At 44.0% G+C, this 19311-nt stretch overlaps 1 protein-coding gene across 2 annotated transcripts in view; it reads left to right on the top strand.

The window, feature by feature from the left end:
- The window catches only part of Srgap1 (SLIT-ROBO Rho GTPase activating protein 1), a 273061-nt gene that overhangs the window by 142385 nt on the left and 111365 nt on the right, over positions 1–19311 (top strand). For both annotated transcript variants that reach the window (XM_075954130.1, XM_075954131.1), the window contains exon 4: positions 11699–11761. In XM_075954130.1, coding sequence (XP_075810245.1) covers positions 11699–11761 — 63 coding nt within the window. The remainder of the gene's footprint in view (positions 1–11698; positions 11762–19311) is intronic.

Raw genomic sequence — 19311 nt, 5'->3', positions numbered from 1 at the left:
TTCTTGGTGATCATCTTTCTGACTGGGTCATATGGAATCTAAACATAGTTTTAATTTGCATTTCTCTGATGGCTATTGAATTAGAAAACTTTTTTGTTTGTTGTTTGTTTATGGTTTGTTTGTTGGTATTCTTCTTTTGTTGTTTGATTCTCTGACCCATTTTAAATTAGTTTTTTTTCTTGATGCTTAGTATTTTAGTTCTTTGTATAATTCTAGGTATTAATCCTCTGTTGGATATGCAGATGGCAGAGGTTTGTCCTCGTTCGGTCGGCTGTCTCTTTACTTGACATTTTTTTCATTTCCTATACAAAAGCCTTTTAACTTCATGAAACTCCATTTGGTGATTATCAGCCTTATGTATTGAAGATTGGAACCCTATTCAAAACATCCTTACCTATGCCTGTATCATAGAATGTATTTCCCATATTTTCTCTGGCAGTTTCAGAGTTTCTTTTCTTTATCCGTGGTCCTTGATTCATCTAGAGTTGAGTCTGGTGTAGGTGAGAGATAAGACCTAGTTTCATTCATCTCTATTAGACATACTTTTCCTGCAACTTTTCTCCAATGAGTTTCTTTTTTCATTTTGGGTAAAATTTTGGGTGTAAAAATTTGGGTGTGTGGCTTTTTATCTGTGCCCTCTGTTCTATTCCATCAATCTACATGTCTGTTTTTATGTCATTATGGCACTGTTTTGAATGTGATGGATGTGTAGTATAGTCAGGGATGGTGATAAGTTCCACAATATTCCTTTTGCCCAGAACTGCTTTGGCTATTTGGGTCTGTTATGCTCCCATATAAAGTTTAAGGTTGTTTTTTCTTTGTTTGTTTCTATTTCTTTGAGGAATTTTGATTGTATTTTGTCTGGGGTTGCACTTAACTAGCAAGTTGCTTTTGGTACAAAGCCATTTTCACAGTATTAGTGTTGTTAATTCATGACCACATGAGGTATTTCATTCTTCTGGTGTCTTCCTTAAGTGTTAAAGCTTTACTAAAGAGATATTTCAGAAGGTCTAGATTAGGTTTGTTTCAACTGATGTGTTTAGTTAGTTGGTGGCGTCCATTTTGAGTCCATAGTGAATGGGATTGCTGCCTTGACTTCTTTCTCAGTGTATTTGTCTAAGAAAGCTGCAGATTTTTGGATGCTAATTTTGTATCCTGCCATTTTGCTGGACATGTTAAATTATTTATTTTATTCAGCTGCTTTGCCTATAGTCACACTTACAATCTTCGTTTTGAGTTTTCTGCCTGAGATTTCAACTAATATGCACTCTCTTTTGAGATAGAGTCCTATTATGTAGCCTAGGATAGCCTGGAACTCACTATGTAAACCAGCCTGGCCTCAACCCAACTGCCTCTTGCTTCTAGAGTGCTAGGATTAAAGGCCTGTTTCACTATGGCCAACCTAACACCCTCACAGTGCTGTAGAGTTGATAGTTTCTGGAGACGTTTTGTGTGTGTGTGTGTGTGTGTGTGTGTGTGTGTGTGTATTTCATATATTACTGCATTGAGATTTATACATTCATATATATATATATATATATATAGAGAGAGAGAGAGAGAGAGACAGAGACAGAGAGACAGAGAGACACAGAGAGAGACAGAGAGAGACACACAGAGAGAGAGTATTCACAGCTTTCAAATAATATTTAGTTTACTAGAGTGAAGTATGTAGTTCTGAAAATAATTCCTCAGTTCAGGGCTCAGGGTCCCTGGTGAACTCTGTTATTCCCTGAGAAGAATGTTAGCTGCAGAGCATCTGAAGCTGTGGGACCACCACTGTGTACCTTCTGTGTTTGCCAGTTAGTGGCAGAGACCCCTAAACTTCAGTACCTATTTAGACAATAGCCAGGGAAGGAGTGGAGCACAGTCAGGTTTCCGTTACTAAGAACGGGATCGGGAAGAAAATAAGGCAAGAAAGGATAGGAGAAGTATTAGGTCTTTTCTGAGAAACAACTTTTAATTTCAGGATGATAAAGTATCTGGATGGGGAAGTTGGGCTATTGGTAGGGACCAGAGATTCTTAGAGATTAATGCTATGGATGGTTACAAGTACAAAGTAAGAGGAGTCAGGGATGAGGATGAGAGAGAAGGGAAGACGTAGGATGAAGAGAGGGAGTTTATTTGGTGTGTTGAAGAGACAGTGAAGAATGCCTTAGAGTGTATTAGTGGGGAAACATAAACAACGGTCCTAAAACCTGAGCTGTCTACAGAGCACAAGACATACGCAAGAGGGGAAATTAAATGGAACAAGAAACGAAGAGGACACTTAGGGAGTGACTGTTGGTACAGCTGCGCTGAGGTGAAAGGTGAAGTTCTCAGGCCCTGCTAGCCACGCAGCGTGCTGCCCGGGCAGGGTGGGGGCCTGGCCTCTGCAGCCTCCTTGTTCCCTGGGGCTCTGGCAGGTGGGAGAGGGAAGGCTGTGAGGATTTTCCTGGCTGTTCGCTGGGGCCCATGCCTCTGGCCTCCTGTAGGTCTGGTATATGTGAGGAACATCACTCCCCTTGCCAAAAGGAAAGAAAAAAAATCCTGATTTCTTTTAATGAGGTAAAGAATGGAAAGACAAAAATAGGGCTTTAAACTTCACTCCGAGTTATTTGACCTGTGTTGTTGGGGACCGCCTGTACCCGGAGGTTGCAGATGTCTTGGGTGAGTGACTCTCCACCTCTCACCGCCACTCACAAACTGGGTGGCTTTCTCTTGCCTCAGTGGGCAGTGCCGCATTTGCCTGCCCGTTCCATATGTCCTGGAAGATGCCCTGACTGTCATCCTTCAGGATTAAGTCTTGACTTGTTTCTGGAAAACATGACCGAGTCCTCTTTGAGTCTTGTGCCCCATGTTTTCTGCTGGCATGGAGTTTGCCCCCAGCCTGGGATGAAATGCCCTGTGAGGATAATTGCCTACTCCTATCTTTAGTGTGTGTATGTGTGTGTGTGTGTGTGTGTGTGTGTGTGTGTGTGATACAGTCTTGCTCATGTATTCTTGGGCTGGCCTGTCACTTATTGCCAAGGCTAGCCTCAAATTCATAGCAATCCTCCTGCCTCAGTCTTCCACATATTGCTATAATAGGTATGGACTACCATGCCCAGTTCTAGTTTTGGTGTTAAGTAGAAATGCCTCCTGCCAGGTAGGAGAGACTCCTGAAGAAATACTCCACACACTCGCCTGAGCCTGGACTCAGGCCATTAAACCCAACCCTGTTCTTGCTGTCAAGTGTTTCTGGGAGAAACTCTTGTCCTTGTCTTCAGAGTTTATGTGAGTTAAAGGGCTCTATTAATGTAGAGACATTCGAATGAGGTCTAGAATGTTAAAAGCAGACACTCTGTGGAAACATGACCCTGACCTCTTTACTCAGAATTTATATTCCAAATAAGCAAGTGTGAGACACTAAAATCCTTTGAAACACTCATTAAATATTTCATCTGCTTTTTCCTGTCTCCCTCACTCCCACTCTGACTCAGCAGAAGGCCAGCATTCCTGGGTTGGTCATCTCGATATATTTATTTAAAAACTCCCTCCACGACATGCAGAAACTCTCTGAGTCAGCCATTTAATCCAAGCACTGGGTCACTTGATTAATTGCTCAGTGTACCCACATCGCTCCTATTAATTATGGCCCATTGTTCTGTTGTCTCCTCTCCTTTCTGGAATGTTCCAGGCCACAGGCGTGTAGGTCTCTAGTAGCAGAGGTCTGGCTAGCACCCACCACCAAAGTGGCACTGACTCCAACACTCTGTACAGAATGTTGCTCTAACATGTGCCAAGGCGTGAGTTTGTTCTCCCGGGGCTCGTGATTTGGAGGACTGGATTCTGTGGCCCTGAGAGAGGAGGCAGGCTGCTGAGATACAAGGCCTAATGGAGGTTCTTAGGACCTGGGGGGTGGGTGCCCAGGAAAGGGATTAAAGTTACCCTGGTGGGACTCCTGAGCTGCTGTGAGAATGGCTTGACCCCTTTCTGGCTCCTCATCTGGAAATCCAGTCCCTTCTTCCATGTATCCTCCTGCTCTGGTGCTTTCCACCATGGGCCCTCTCCAGAGCCAGGCTGGGTCTTGCGTGTTCTTTGTGCCTCCAGAGCTATGAGCTAAATAAACCTTTGAGTGTGAGTTTGGTGGTGGAGGCTGGGGATATACGAATGTATGTGTGTGAGTGTGCTATGTGTGGGGTGTGTGTGTGTGTGCCGTTTTTCTTCCCAGCTGCAGGTACTTGTCATTTTGCTATAGCAACAGAAAAATAAGCAAATGCAGCGTGTCTGGCTCCTCTGTGGGATGGTGGACTCTGGAGGGCAGGGGGGCAGATCTGAACCCCTGTACCCCTGTAATTCCCTTGAGGGGTAAAAAGGAAATGTCGTTAGCATGATAACTTGTGTTCAGTGTCTAATAAGGACCATCCCAATAAAACCCTGTGGCATAGAGAATATTCAGTATCTTTTTTGCCGCTGGGGAGTGGTGCAGGAGAATTGTCTGTATTCTGTCAATCATGTTTTAAATCAACGCTGATTGGCCAGGCAGGAAGTAGAGGTGGGGCAATGAGAACAGGAGAATGCTGGGAAGGAGGAAGCCCATTCCTCCTGAGTCCAGCTCAGACCACCGAGGAAGCAAGATGTGAGCTGCCCTGCTGAGAAAGGTACCAAGCCATGTGGCTAACATAGATAAGAATAACGGGTTGATATAAGTTATAAGAGTTAGCAAGAAGCCTGAGCTAATGGGCCAATCAGTTTTATAACTTATGGAGCTCTCTGTGTAATTTTCTTTGGGACTTGCCGGCTGTGGGGTACCATGTGGGACAGAAACCCCAACAAGCCAGCCCTCGTGTTACAGGGGAAAAAATCTAAGACCTCTGAAAACCTATCTACTGACTTTCACAAAGTAGTTTGAACATAGGCAGTTTGATTTGAGACTGAAAATTTTTAATCACCAGACAGTGTTCCCGGGGAATGGTGATAAGTGAGTTAATCGTGACGTCACCTTGAAGGGAAGGTCTGATTTGTCTCTGGGGAACAACGTGCAAGAATGATTTCAGAGCAGCTTGTAGAAATGCATCTGGTGGAGGGAAGAAAGCAGAGTCCAGGCAGTGCACAGAACCGGGGAAAGCACAGAGGCCAACACTAGACCGAGGGTCCGCAGCAGTGACTAGGCAAGGTGTGGAGAATAAAGGAGAGAGGTGCCCTGGTTATCTGTCAGCTTGGCAGACACCCTAGGCATAGCTGGGAAGAGGGACTCTCGACTGAGGAACTGTTCCCATCAGGCTGGTATGTGCGGCATTTCCGGAAGTAATAGTTGATGTAGGAGAGACAGTCCACTGTGGGCGGTGCCACCCCTAGGCTAGTGGTTTCAGTTTCTATAAGTAAACTGTGCAAGCCATGATTACACACCAGTAAGCACCATTGCATTCCTCCGTGGGCTCTGCTGCAGTTTCTGCCTCCAAGTTCTTGCTTGCATTCCTGGCTTGCCCTCTCTTCCTGGTGGACTGCAAACTGTAGCGTGAAATAAGTGCTCCCTCTGCTGCTCTGGGCATGGCTTTATCACAACAATGTGTGCAAACTAGGATGAGGGAGAGGGATGGATGAGGCAAGACATCTCTGAACCATCCTAAAACATCATACACACAGTTCCTGCCAGGGGAAATATAATTCGATTTTTCTTATTTCTAATGACATACAGAAAAATTAATCAGCCGGAACAGATGAATGAGTAACCATCACTTCAAGAAGAAGCACCAAGTGAACCTCAGCTTTCTGACTTAAGGAAAGAACATCCTTGTACTGAAAACAGCAGCATGCATTTAAAAAGAAAATGGCCTTCCAGCATGTGTTGAGAGACTCAAACTCAAATTTTAGTCCTCAAAAATCCCATGTCCAGGAAATGCCTTAAAGCAAATAACACAGAATGCAACTGAACACGTTAGTAAGATTGAAGTTCTGTGCAAACGGCTGGCCACCTTGGTCCTCCCTGAAGTGACCATTTCAGAGCAAATGAGATATGATTGGCCTGCCCTAGCCTATAGAAATTGGTGTTCCTAGCCGGGCGGTGGTGGTGCACGCCTTTAATCCCAGCACTCGGGAGGCAGAGGCAGGCAGATCTCTGGGAGTTCGAGGCCAGCCTGGTCTACAAGAGCTAGTTCCGGGACGGGCACCAAAGCTACAGAGAAACCCTGTCTCGAAAAACCAAAAAAAAAAAAAAAAAAGAAATTGGTGTTCCTGCTCTCTGCCTCGTAGGCAACAGCTAAGAAGAAGACTTCCAGAACTGTCTATGTGTCCTACACCTTCATTCTGCAGAACTTAACAAGAAGGCTTTGTGCCTGCCCAAAAGATTGTACCGTTTTGGCAAATGATCAGATACCAAGAGCTATCTTGGAACAGACACTGGAGTGGGATACGTGCCAGGAACCCACCCAAATGACCTTGAAAAAAATATTGCTTCATTTCTTGCTACCAACCTTCTGTGTGCATTGTCCTGAGCTCACTCCAGCATCCTACACACCACACAACTGCATAATTGACACCTTCCCCACCTACTGAGCTTTGGCCCTTTAGTTTGGATATAGAATTACTTTTCGCTGGGTGGTGGTGACTCACGCCTTTAATCCCAGAACTTGGGAAGCAGAAGCAGGTGGATATCTGTGAATTCCAGCCCAGCCTGGTCTACTAAACGAGTTCCAGGACAGCCAGGACGGTTACACAGAGAAACCCTGTCCAGTGGCTTTTGTGTAATAGATAATGCCTATAAAGAAAACCATATACTTATCAATTAAATTTTAGGAATTTCAGATTTCTGATCTGTAATGAATACTCTCTTGGCTTTTAGGAGAGTAGAAAGTAGAGTTGAGAAAAACCTCTTTAGAATACTAGCTTTGTTGAGATCTTTTATTCTTGTTTTATATTTGCATTAAAAAAACAGCATCATTCTTGTCTTTTGTCTTTTTTAAAACTACTTTGCTGAAATTTTAAATTATCTTATGATTTATAGCATTCAGCAGTCATGTGTTTCTTGTTTTATATCTATAAATTGAATGATTACAGTATGGGAAACTTGTATGTTAGTATCTGAAATTTAAAAAATAATAAAGTATGAAAAAGTGAACCTCTCATGGAGTTGAGGCAAAATTGTAAATTTATAGTCAGCCTTGGCTACACACCAGGTTTAAGGACAGCCTGGGCTAAATTGGGAAACCTTGTCTTAAGGTGAAGTCAAATAAACCAAATTATCGCATGATTGGTGGGAAATGGAGGAAACATTGGAGGTGATAGTATAAGATAAGGTGTGTGCTCCTGGGTGGCTGTGGTGAACTGAGTTATTAGGACTCCGAACGTGATATAAATACATGAAAAAATTATGGTAACTAAAAAAAGTAGAACAATATACTTGATTATGATAAAACAGTAATATCTCAGACCATTGTTAGATAAAGGCACTTGAAGGAAAGGCAGTATGTCGCAATGGTGGGTGTCGCTCCTTCCTCGTGACCTTCAACACCCTTCACTCATTTCCAGCATGAAAATGGAATAAAAGCCCTAGAAATGTTCATTTTGAATTTGTGCTTGATGTATCTGAAATATCAAAGTTCAGAGTTTAGAATTTACCCCCGGGATTATATTGGAGGCATTTAACAAGTGTTAACTAAATTTCTCTCCCCTTGGATCAGAATCCCAGAACTCTGTCAAAACATCAGAAGACTGAGCATCATTTTAGCTCCTGTAGGCGTAGTTTGGGAAGAAGTGGTCTTTTCTGTGTTTCTAGGGGGCTCTGGGCAATCGAGGGGCTCTCCTCCTCTATGGAAAAGTAACCTTTACCACCTTCACTCAAATAGCAGAAAAACCATCTTATCCTTGGAAAGTATAATGTGTTAGTATTTATTCTATACAGAAGGAACAGTCATTCCCTCCTTAAGATCTGTGTCTTTTGGTTTTTTGGTTTTTTTTTTTTTATCTAGGCACTAGTTCTTGCTCAAGTGTCAAGGGTCTCTTTAATTTTCATTGTTAGTGAAACAGGCCCCAGGTGCAAGACACCCTGCTGAATTTTGATGACCTTCAACATCCAGAAATGTTCTAAAAGCTCGTTGTTTTATATGCTAGCTAAGCAATAAGAAGCTTATCAGTGTAGGGTTCCTAGATTCTGTGGTGCTCCAGCTGCTGTTCTGATTGAAGAAGTGATGCTGTAGGTGTCTGGAGTACTATTTAGAGGGAATCATTACTTCGGTTGTGACAGTGATCAGTGGGAGCCACGTTTTGACTGGAGTGAGGGAGGGTAAGATGAAGTGACCCTTGTAAGGTTTCCATGCCGTGAGAACAGGAACCGTGCCCGCAGCCCTCTCCTTAGCTAGTGATGTTGTTCCGGCCCATGTATCTTTAAATTCAAAGATTTGGATTCGTGTTTCTCACAAGTCGCATAAACTAGTGCTGTTCAAAGCAGCTAGCTCCTTGTTGATCCCTAAAGACATAGGAGTGGTGGTGAACCCCAGTGCTCTGACTCATGAGGCTGAAGGAGCGTGATGGGGTGGGGGGGTTCAAGGCCAACATTGACTATAGAACAAGACTTTGTCTCCTAGAAGAAATGCATGATGGTAGGAAGAGAATGATGAATTGCGAGTTTGCCTGCTAGGTCAGGACAGGTTTAGATTTTAAATTCGTGAGCGAATAGAAACTATGATCCTGTATTCTGGGGAATAGCGCCCTACTGAAAGCAATGCTCTATCAACTTGCCACAATCGCTAAAATTACCACTGAAGACAGGTGTTTAAAGGTCTCATTCATAGAATGTATAGGTCATGTCACATTGACTTCAAGGGCTATCAGTTTTCTGGTATGTGCTTGATTAATTCATCCATTGTCACTAGCAGCAGCACCCCCAAGGGTACAGAGCTTAGGAAGCTAAGTTGAGTCCGTGTCAATGATGAGGCAATAGGGAAAACGCGTGCTGGAACACAGTACTTAGGGGCCTTTCAAAGTTAACAGCCATCTGGGGAAACTAAAAACCCAGGGCCATGGGAAGTGGCATCAGCATCAAATCAGACAGTTTCTAAGAAGCACCTCTTATGTGGAGGTCAATGGACTTTCAATCAAAGAGTTGCCCTTCATCTTATAGATCACAAACTGAGACAGGGAGCCAACATCTCTGAGGAGTCAAAATGGGTTCTCTGACTCTTGAGCCCTTCCTTTTAAGCATTTGACATATTGCCTCCTAGAAAACACACACACACACACACACACACACACACACACACACACACGAGGGGGATCTCATGAAAGGTGAAATTAAAATGCAAATGTAGCCCAGCTTTCTTCTATCCCATCACCTGAAATCTTGTACAACGTGCCAAGAGCCACCCTGCTCGTTCTAGGGTGCGTAGCCAAGGGTTACATGGATGACCCCTAGAGCCTCAAGCTAAGCTTTTACTCTGACCTTAAATATACTGGTGTGAGATTAATTGAACCAGCGGGATTCTTTTTATTCTGTTATTGTTTGGAAATCTTAGCCAAGATATATTTTCTTTTTGGACTTGCTACTTGAAACGTGGGTAACTGAGCAGGACTCCTTGGTGGCCTTTGATCCCATTAGAGAGTTTAAATTGATGGCCCAGTTCTTTGAATGAAACCTGATATTAAAAAAACACCAAGCTGAAGTCACAGGAGATTGTAGTATAATGCTTACATTTGGAGTCCCAATTTGGGGGCATAGAGTTCCGGGACTATATTAGCCCACGCGTGCGTTCCCTTTTACTCGGGAGTAGCTCTTAGTCTCCACATGTTTATTTAACAGAAGAATATTTAAAATTCCTAAATCCAATTTAGAGACTTAGACCCTGTCACAACCTGGCATATGCAACGCTGTCCAGGAGCCCAAGGAAACCCAGTGATGAATGCGGCTGTTGAATCTGAATCTCTTAACATTGTGTGACTCTGATGTTTTCTGCCCGTGGCATTTTATCACCCATGAATCTTCATTTCAGCAGTTTGGTCTTTGCTTCTTCCTGAGGCCTACACCAATAACCTCCCCAAAATAGACAGATCCGATTTGATCTGAGTCCCAGTTTCTTAAGACTACGGTCATCTCCCCTCCACGGCGGTCTGCAGGTGGTCTTGGTAGCCATAGCAACTGCTTCACTCCCCTCAGAAATAGCAGTTCAGCTTGTTCTTGTGGTCATCAAAGGCTTTGCTCAGAATTTCCTGTGCACCTAGCCAAGACGGCCAGGTTGGGTGAGATTGATTAGGAGCCATCTTAAAGCCTATGTCCTAGGTACCCACTCATAGGTGGCATGGGAAACTGTACAACCCAGTGTGAGCAGCAGTGGCTCCTGGTACCATCTCACACTATAAATGGAGCCAACCACACACTCTGCATTCTCTATAGATGACTACGGGATGAACCCAAAACAGATAAACACGTCTGTCTCTGGTTCCTATAAAATAAATCAGCTCGAAGGAAAACAATATGCAAATATCCCACCATCAAACTCTGGATAGGCAGAGAGAGGAGTCGACTCTGATGTTTGGTCTTCATAAAAAAATAAGGCAGATGTAGAAGTGTGTGGACCTTACGTGGACTTGCTGTCCGGCAGCTTCAGAAGTGTTTTCTTAAATTGTAGTGACCCCGAAGAGTTCATTTCCTCTAACTTTGCTGTTTGGGTCATCGCCACCGTAGAATGCAGTGTGATTCCACTGAGGAAAGCTGATTGCTCAAGCTCACCCTTTGCAGCCTGTTCTCCACTTATTTTCCTGTTGGTGTGTGGAGGGTGTTATGTTGCACGTGTGGTGGAGAGGACGGGTTTGTAAAGTCAGTTTTCGCCCTCCTCCTTCATGTGGGCAAACCTTAGGCTTACACCGCCAGTGCCATCTCGCTGGCCTCTGGTTTTTGATTAAGACAGTGGCTCAGGCTTATCTGTCTTGCACTTTGCTGTAGAACCTTGCTTTGCTTCTCTTTCAGCTTTGAGGTGTTAGCAAGCTTTGTCTTACTGGTTTCATCTATCACTATTCCTTAAATGAGCAAGAGCTGATCTTTATAGCGTCTGAATGAGGCCCAGCTGGTGGTGGTGTTTGCAGAGGCTTAGGAGGTATGGTCTTGCCGGAAGAAGTATGTTTTAATCAATCAATCTTTCTCTCTCTCTCTCTCTCTCTCTCTCTCTCTCTCTCTCTCTCTTTCTCTCTCTCTCTCTTTCTTTCTTTCGTTTTTCGAGACAGGGTTTCCCTGTAGCTTTGGAGCCTGTCCTGGAGCTAGCTCTTGCCTCAGGCTGGCCTCGAACTCACAGAGATCCATCTGCCTCTGCCTCCCGCGTGCTGGGATTAAAGGCCTGGGCCACCAGCGCCTGGCTGTTTTAAGATTTCATTCCAGTTTGTGTTCAGCCTACCTAATGCCAGGATTATCATAGGCACCGCCATGCCTGGCCTGCCGCTCACCTTCAAAGCAAGCATGACACTTTATCTTGTACATATATTACCCACTCTCCCACAGGGTCTGACATGACTGCTGGGGGAGCCACCTTGGGTGCCCCTCCACCTGCCCCTGCACCTCATCCAGAGACCATCTGCCATGGTCCTCCGTGTGAGAAGGGGCTTTAGGGCTGAAGGTGTTTTGTGGTATTAAGAATACAGTGGCTTTCTATTCTGTTTTATACATCCGTCTATCTTCAGTTAGTGGTCTTTAAAATATGTGAACCTTAAGAACAAAATTTCTCCTATCGTAATGTTTTTCTCCTCTTCTTCTTTGTAGAGCAAGGAGATCGCATTCCAACTGCACGAGGACTTAATGAAGGTTCTTAATGAGCTCTACACGGTACGTACGTAGTCTTTCTTCGCGTGTGGGCTTCTGCCTTGGCTTCCTGGTCTTTGGGAGCTGCTTGTTTTACAACTCCCTCCAAGTGTTGACGATCTTTTGAAAACCTGGAATGAGGCAGCCATGCGCTCAGCACATTCCTCCGCCAGTCCCCCCACGTTTAGAGACCTTATGAGTGTGTGCACACGTAGCATGCACACACGTGGCTAAGTAATTTAAGAAAACAGAATATAGAGGCTCAGTGAGACATGTTTTTACTGGTTGGGTGAAATTTGACCTGCTTTCTTTCAATTTTTGAATATTGCGCTTAAAATTGCCATTCTTAGATGCAAGTTGAGGCTTGCTTTATTAGAGGTGCTTTCGTGTCTGCCTTTCTCTTACTTGCTTGGATCTTGCAGGGTTAGGGGTTGACCTTTGAACCACTTGTGTCCTAGACAAGTGCTCTGCTCCTGAGCTGTGTCCTGGGCCTTTCTTTTTCCTTCTCCTCTATGCCCCTCCTCCATTTCAGTTCAGTTGGTTATTTGGTAATGGCACCACACTAAGATTATTGGGGTTTTGTTTTGGGGTTTTTTTTGCATGATAATATCTTTATGTCCTTCCTTGTAATAAATTGCTTTATTTGACTTACATTTCATTTAGAGTACTTAAAGGAATAATTTAGTAATAATACTTAAGGTAATAATAATAATACAATAATTTGCTTTATTTGAGTTACAGTTCACTTAGGGTACTGTATATCATTGTAAGAAATTAAATAATATAGAACCGCTTTATTTTTTAAACTACTAATATTTTTCTTAATTTACAATTATTTGTTCCTAAAAAGACAAGTGTGTAAAATGTAATTTGATTAATTACATTTCTCTAATGCTTACAGATTAAGGAAGTTTTTTTTAACTAATTAAGCTTTTAAAAAATAAATAACATTTTTATAAAATGCACTAAGATTTTTCTCTTCAGATTTATTTTTATTTGTGTATACATGTGTCGCTCTGAGCACATATTATATATGTACCTGTGCCAAGGCAAGTCTAGAAAAGGGGTCAGCTCCCCCAGCTGAAGTTGCAGGCAGTTGTGAACTGCACTGTGGACCTGGAAACTGAATTCAGGTCCTCTGCCAGAGCAGCAGTCACTCTTAATTCCTGAGCCATCTCCCAAGACTCTTTTCTAAAATTTTATTTTGGGGGAGGGGTGGGTTTTCAAGATCGGGTTTCTCGGTAGCTTTGGAGCCTGTCCTAGAACTCTTTGTAGACCAGGCTTGGAGATCCGTTTGCCTCTGAGTGCTGGAATTGAAGGCATGTGTCACTGCTGCCCGCTGATTTTTGTATCTAGATGATATTGGGGAGTTGTTATATTTTCTGTGAACATAATAACTATGTTTTTATAGAGCACATTTGCTGCATTTTTTTTATTTTGAATTGAAGAGATGACTTCTGTATGTCAATTTCTCCTTCAGAAACTTTGATCTGCATGCAACCCGCAGAACTTCCATGTTAGAAGGCCTAGCTGTATACCTGGAGTCACATTTCATGTCATCACCAGATAGATCCAAGAGAAGCCTGTTGGGCGGCTTAGACATGTAGTGAGGAGGTGGTGTAACTTCTCCAATGTCTCCTAGATCCTTCTGTCCACCGGGCTTGAGTATTTAGCAGACCCTGGGAGTTAGATCAAGGCTGCTGACACAGGTCCTCAGAAATCTAATCAACATCAATCTGAAGTCTGACGGTCCTAGGAAAGGTGACTATGAACTGGATGGCCTTGTCAGTCATTTAACCTCTCAGAGTCCGTGGGATAGATAGAGATAGAGGGGAAAGGCAATGGCATATTATCTGTCGATCTTTTTGAACTCCTAGAAAGAAAATTCACTTTGAAGAGCATGCTCAGTGAAGACCAGAGATCGCCTTCTTCCTCCTCCCACCCATCTCTCACATATGCACACTGCACTACACACACACACACACACACACACACACACAGGTACAGAGTCACACACAGATACACTCACACACAGACATATACAGGCATATACACACATACACAGATACACACACACACAGTCACGCACACTTACTTTTAAAGGAGCTGTTGCTTGGCCTCTTCCTACACTTTATCCTATAGACACACAAATCCTGACTTGTCCAAATGAAATCTATGCATTTTTCGTATTCAATTCGTATTAAGAAAGAATGAAAGCATAGGATAGTTGAACAGTGGACCGTGGGTTTAGTGATTATGGTTTAACCACTGACCAGTATTTGCTCAGGAACAAATAACCTTCTGGTATCTTATGTAGAATTTTGAACAGCTGATAACGTTATACTGGTCACTAAAGTCAGGGTATAAAGTACATAACCCCGGGGAATTTGGTTGCTGTTTAATTTCCTAGTCAGATAAATATTCATTTCTCCTTTGCTCACAAACCCTTGAAACTCCCTGGGAGCCGGAGTGAGCATTTGGGAAATGTGTTAACTCATTTGTGAGGAGACTGTTTTAAGCTGCAGTCAGGCTCCTAGCGGTTGACAGTCTCAGCATGTGCCCTGGCTCTGACCTGTTGCTCCCATCACGCTTGCTGGTTACTCAGACATTCCAGGAGGCTTTGGCTCATAGCTGTAGCTGCTCAGGGAAACAGAGAAGGATGCTTTATCATCACCCACCCGTTAGACAGAGCTGAATCTAATCCTATACATCCCTAAGGTTGTCTGGGATGCCATAGCGTACAATATAAAGCTCTGATCAGTGGATAACGGGCAAGCTACGAAGTGCGTAGAACATGGATCCCTGGAGTTCTGAACAGGAGAGAGGAGATTTTGGTGAAAGACTAACTTCTGAGAGAGGTGTCCTTAGCATCTTGCCGCTGTGCTGACAGACACCTGAGAGAAACACTTGAAAGGGTGGAAGGATTCTTCTGGCTCATGGTTTCGCTTGAGTTCATGGTTGCCATTGCTGTGAGCCTGGGCAAGAGCAGAGCTAGCTTAGAGCCTGGTTGCTGGGATGCAGAGAAGGGAGCTCCTGCCTGCACGAGTGAGCTTCCTCTTCCTTCCTCTTTTTGTCCCACAATTTGTTCCGTCACATGATTGCCACCCACAGCTGGGTGAGCATTCCCACCTGCCTTAGTCATCTCTGGACACACCCTCATCGGCACAGCCAAGGGTTTCCTTTTCTGGTCTTCTAGGCATTCTTCAGTCCACTCAAGCTGTCAGTCAAGATTGAACCATCTTAGGACGAGGGGTCTTAAAGATGTGCAAGCTGTGTTTGTCCCATCTTGCCTTTATCTGCAAAAACATGGACTCAAAATGGGTTCAAGCCTCTAGTTGGATTTTTAGACTCCGTGAGGGACAAGCCAAAGCCCTCAGTTTGGCCTTGAGTAACAGAGATGCCAGAAATAATAGCAGGAACGCATTAGAAGTTTGTGCTTTCTCCTAAGAGTTTAAAGATTGCAGCACAGGGCTGATATCCAGGAAACCCTTCGGGAACCAGGCTGCTTTTAATCTGTTGTTCAGAGAAACTCAATTGCAGCATCCGTCCTTGGAGCTGCAGATAGTTACAGGAACTCTAGCCTCTGTGTTCCTGGAAACAGAACTGAGAGAGGGAAGCGCAGGGCCCCAGCTATCAGGAAGACCTGGTGGAAACCCTGCATTATGTTTTCCCGTGTCTCTCTTTGGCCAGAACTCAGAATGGTCCCTGGGAGCCTCAAGGACATCTGGCAATTGCAGTCTCTCGCTAGCCAGTTTATTGCTAACCTTTGTCTGTGTCTTTGTTTTACGGGGATTTTGTTCACTTGGAAGAAAAAGGAAGTTACTCATAGCTAGTCATACCTCCCAAAGTGCTAACATTTATTGCAGACTTACTGTGTATGTACCTGTAATTGTGCTAGCACATTACATGATCTCCTCAGCATTGCCGGGGTGGTTATCTCATTATCCTGATTCTGTAGTTGTGGAACCTAAGGGCGTAGGGAAGCTTGCTCTGGCTTGCCTAGTCTCCAGTGAAGTAGGAACTCAAGCCACATCTGGCTCTGGAGCCTTTGCTGCCTCTTTGTCTCTGTTGCTGTAGCCTAGGGAATCATTCTGAAAACAGATAACTAAATGTTATTGTCTCCCCCAAATAAGGATAAATTAATTTATCACCTGCCCATTTGTGCTTTTTTTTATGAATCAGTAGAATTAATGTTGCTTTAATTAAAAATGTAAGGGAAAAACTGAACATGGGGCAGGATGGCAAACTGTACTGCTTAGAAATGTTCATCTAAACAGCGAACAGACAGAACTTAGTGGACCAGAAAGTAAGAGGGTAAACCAGGAGCCTCAAACTCTGTATCTGAGTCTCGGCTGCTAATGTCCTTCCCAAGTTGAGCGTTCGACTAAATATAAAGGTCAGAATCAACAGTGTTATTGATAGAGGGGTCAGGAAACAAGCAGTAGTGTGTCATGATAGAACAGCAAAGACCAGACAGGCTGTCAACAGACTTGCGCTGGGACCCCAGCTCCGGTCCTTGCTCTTTGTATAGTCCTGAGAAAGCAATTCACCTCTCTGAAAACAACGGTTTTTCAGAGGGCGGTGAAGCTGCACGAGTGAGTGAGTGTGTTTGAGTGTGTGTGTAAGGGAGAGTGCGTGTGTGAGTGAGTGTGTGTGTGAGAGTGTGTATGTGTGTGTGTGTGCGTGCGTGTGCGCATGTGTCTATGCACACATGCAAAGTAATCTTGAGACAAGATCACATGTAGCCCAGGTTGGCGTCAAATTCGTTCTACAGTAGAGGTTGAGACCTTGAATACCTAATAGGAAACAAGTGCTGGGGTAGCAGGTGTGTGTGTCACAAGCTCAGCTTGGTTGACAGTCACAACTGTGGAGAATGAAAACATCCCAGGATCTTCGGGAAAGCGGAGACACCGGAGCATCAATGGTATAGTTTCTAGTCTGAGTCCAAACGCCTGAGAAAACCTGGAGGGCTGGCCCTGTAAGTCCAATCAGATTCCAAGTGTGAGGACAGAGTTCAGTGCCTCAGCCTCAGCCTGCTACACAGCAAGTAGACTGACCATCTCCCAGCTGTCTCATTCAGTGCAAGCCACGGATGGATTGTGTAAGACCTAGATGTGATGGAAAGAGCAATCTGTTCTACACAGTGTTCTGGCTAAAGGGCTAATTTCAACTAGAAACACTCATCAGACCCAAACCTACAGTGATGTTTAACAAAATAACCAGGTAGCCCGCGACTTTGTCAGGTTGGCACTTAAAATTAGCCACCATAGCATCTAACAAAGCTTCAGAGAAGCAGGGGGGATGGGTGGCTTTTAAACCACAGCCCTCCCACCTTTGCCTCAGTTTCTTATCTGCAGCGGCGGTCACAATAATACCCTACTCTTAGACTTACTGTAAGGAGTGAGTGTTACTAAGACAATTATTCATTCAAGACTTTTTGACCGTTTTCCTGTGCCAGGCACTGTTCCATACCCTGGAGAGAGAGCCAGGAATGCAAACAGACCACGTTCTAGTGAGAACATAGAAACAGCAAAGGCAGATGAACGTGTGATACGGGGGCTGAGGTACCAAGAGCATCAAAGTAAACACCTGCCCGTTAGTGTCGTCCTCGCCGTTGTTCTCTTGGTCATCAGCAGGATATGGATGGTAACCCGGCCTTGTGGGCCTCGCGGATTAGATGTGGAGATCACGGACAATGTGGCCGGTGTTGCGGGTGTTTTTATATGTAGGCAAATCGTCTTCCTTCTCCACACTGTTTGGGGCCAGGTCAGGTTTTGGAATATTCAAAGCACTTAAGCTCCAAAAAGTTTCAAAGTGTACAATTTTTAAATATCAGGCTAACACGCTAAATTTGGGTGTTCCAGATTTAGCCGGTTTTGGGGGGTTTTGTTTTGTTTTAGAGTGAATTTTGTTAAAAACAAAAAAACAAGGGAGGTAATTTGTGGTGGCGCACAGCTTTAATCCCAGCACTCGTGAGGCAGAGGCAGGCGGATCTCTGTGAGTTTGAGGCCAACCTGGTCTACAGGGCAAGTTTCAGGATAGCCAAGACTGTTTCACAAAGAGACCCTGTCTTGACACTCCACCCCCGGCCAAAAAAAAGAAAAGAAAACTAAATGAGTAATAACAGGACTGTGCTAGGGAATTGGGTGAGGGAACCTATGACCCAGAGTTAGAGCGAACATTCAAAACCAAACAGCCTTCAATCTACCCCATTAGGGCTTTGTCCCAATACCAAAGCCTCGAAAGGTGAAATTATATGTTATAAACTTAAGATTTATAATGATTTGTCTTCTGTTAATGTGCCTTTACCTCCCATAGGCTTTGTGGCATTTTACGGGTTTATGTGAACTAATTCTAACAGAGATGAACACAAGCATCAGGATAAATACACATGAACCTGGCGGTTAATTTGTATCATTGATTCCGCTCACTTTGTGTATCAGTGGCCTGTGCGTGAGTAGCCGTGCTCCAGAAGTGATCCACCCTCAAGTTCTGTTAAATCGCCAGGAAGAGAACTGAGCAAACGAGGTGTTACCCAGCCTGAGTTCAGGCAGACTCATCATGATGCTGATTTCACATAGCAGTCCCGTGACGCGGGCAGACCGAGGCTCAGTTTAGTTTTACAAGTAGGGACTGAGACAGAATAATTAGCGCGGTCACACAGACAGTAAATGACTCATCCAAAATCTAATCCCAGCTCTTTCTCCAAAACCCATCAATCCCCACTGGACCACTCTGCCTTAGGGAGGATGCCGAGAAAAGCAGAGGGAGAAACTGTGTGTGTGTGTGTGTGTGTGTGTGTGTGTGTGTGTGTGCGCGCATGCGCGCATTTGTGTGTGACCAACCTGGGGAACAGAGGAATTCAGAGGTAAAACATTTTTTCTTTTAAAACCTTGATAGAGCTTCTAAAACTATTATGTGGGTTACTGAGCTGGTAGATAAATTCCTTTGTCTGTTCAACTTTAGTGTTAGTGTGAGTCCACTTAGGGAACCTTAAAAACATTGTCTTTCATTTAGCTTGAGCATGGTACTGTCCGTGCCGTCTGTCAAATGTGTGTTTGTTCAGACAGTGATTATTGCTGAGATCCACTGTCTTGATCCATCCACCTCTGTTTCTTCCTTCTTCGAATCCTTTTTGTCCGGAAACATAAATAGCAGATAGACACTGTCCTAGACAGCGTCCCAGAGGCTCTCAGGAACTCACACAGGGAGTAGCTGTTAGAGACACTTATGAGAACAGTGTCCTTCACATGTGTTTAGAGCACATAGCCCTTGAAAAATGTTAAAATACAAAGACTCATCATTGTGTTATCAGGAATAAGGAAGATGGTGCTGTTATTTTGAGTCTTTGGAAACTTGGCCTCAGAACTGTGAAAGGAAGCCTCCCATTGGTTTTATAAGCTTACAAACCTGGAGCCAACAGACTCCCGAGGAAGCATGCCCCAGGCAATGTTAGAGGTTCCCAAAAAGGTTTTTTTTCAGCGAGCCTCAAAGAACTTTTTTTCCCCATGAAGTGTTTCTTTTACCTCCGGGCATTTTGAATACTTGGAATACATTTCTATAATGAACATGGA

This window comes from Microtus pennsylvanicus, chromosome 20, assembly GCF_037038515.1.
Source record: "Microtus pennsylvanicus isolate mMicPen1 chromosome 20, mMicPen1.hap1, whole genome shotgun sequence".
Taxonomy (NCBI): Eukaryota; Metazoa; Chordata; class Mammalia; order Rodentia; family Cricetidae; genus Microtus; species Microtus pennsylvanicus.
Note: the sequence above shows the minus strand (reverse complement) of the source record. Positions and strands in the feature narration are given on the sequence as shown.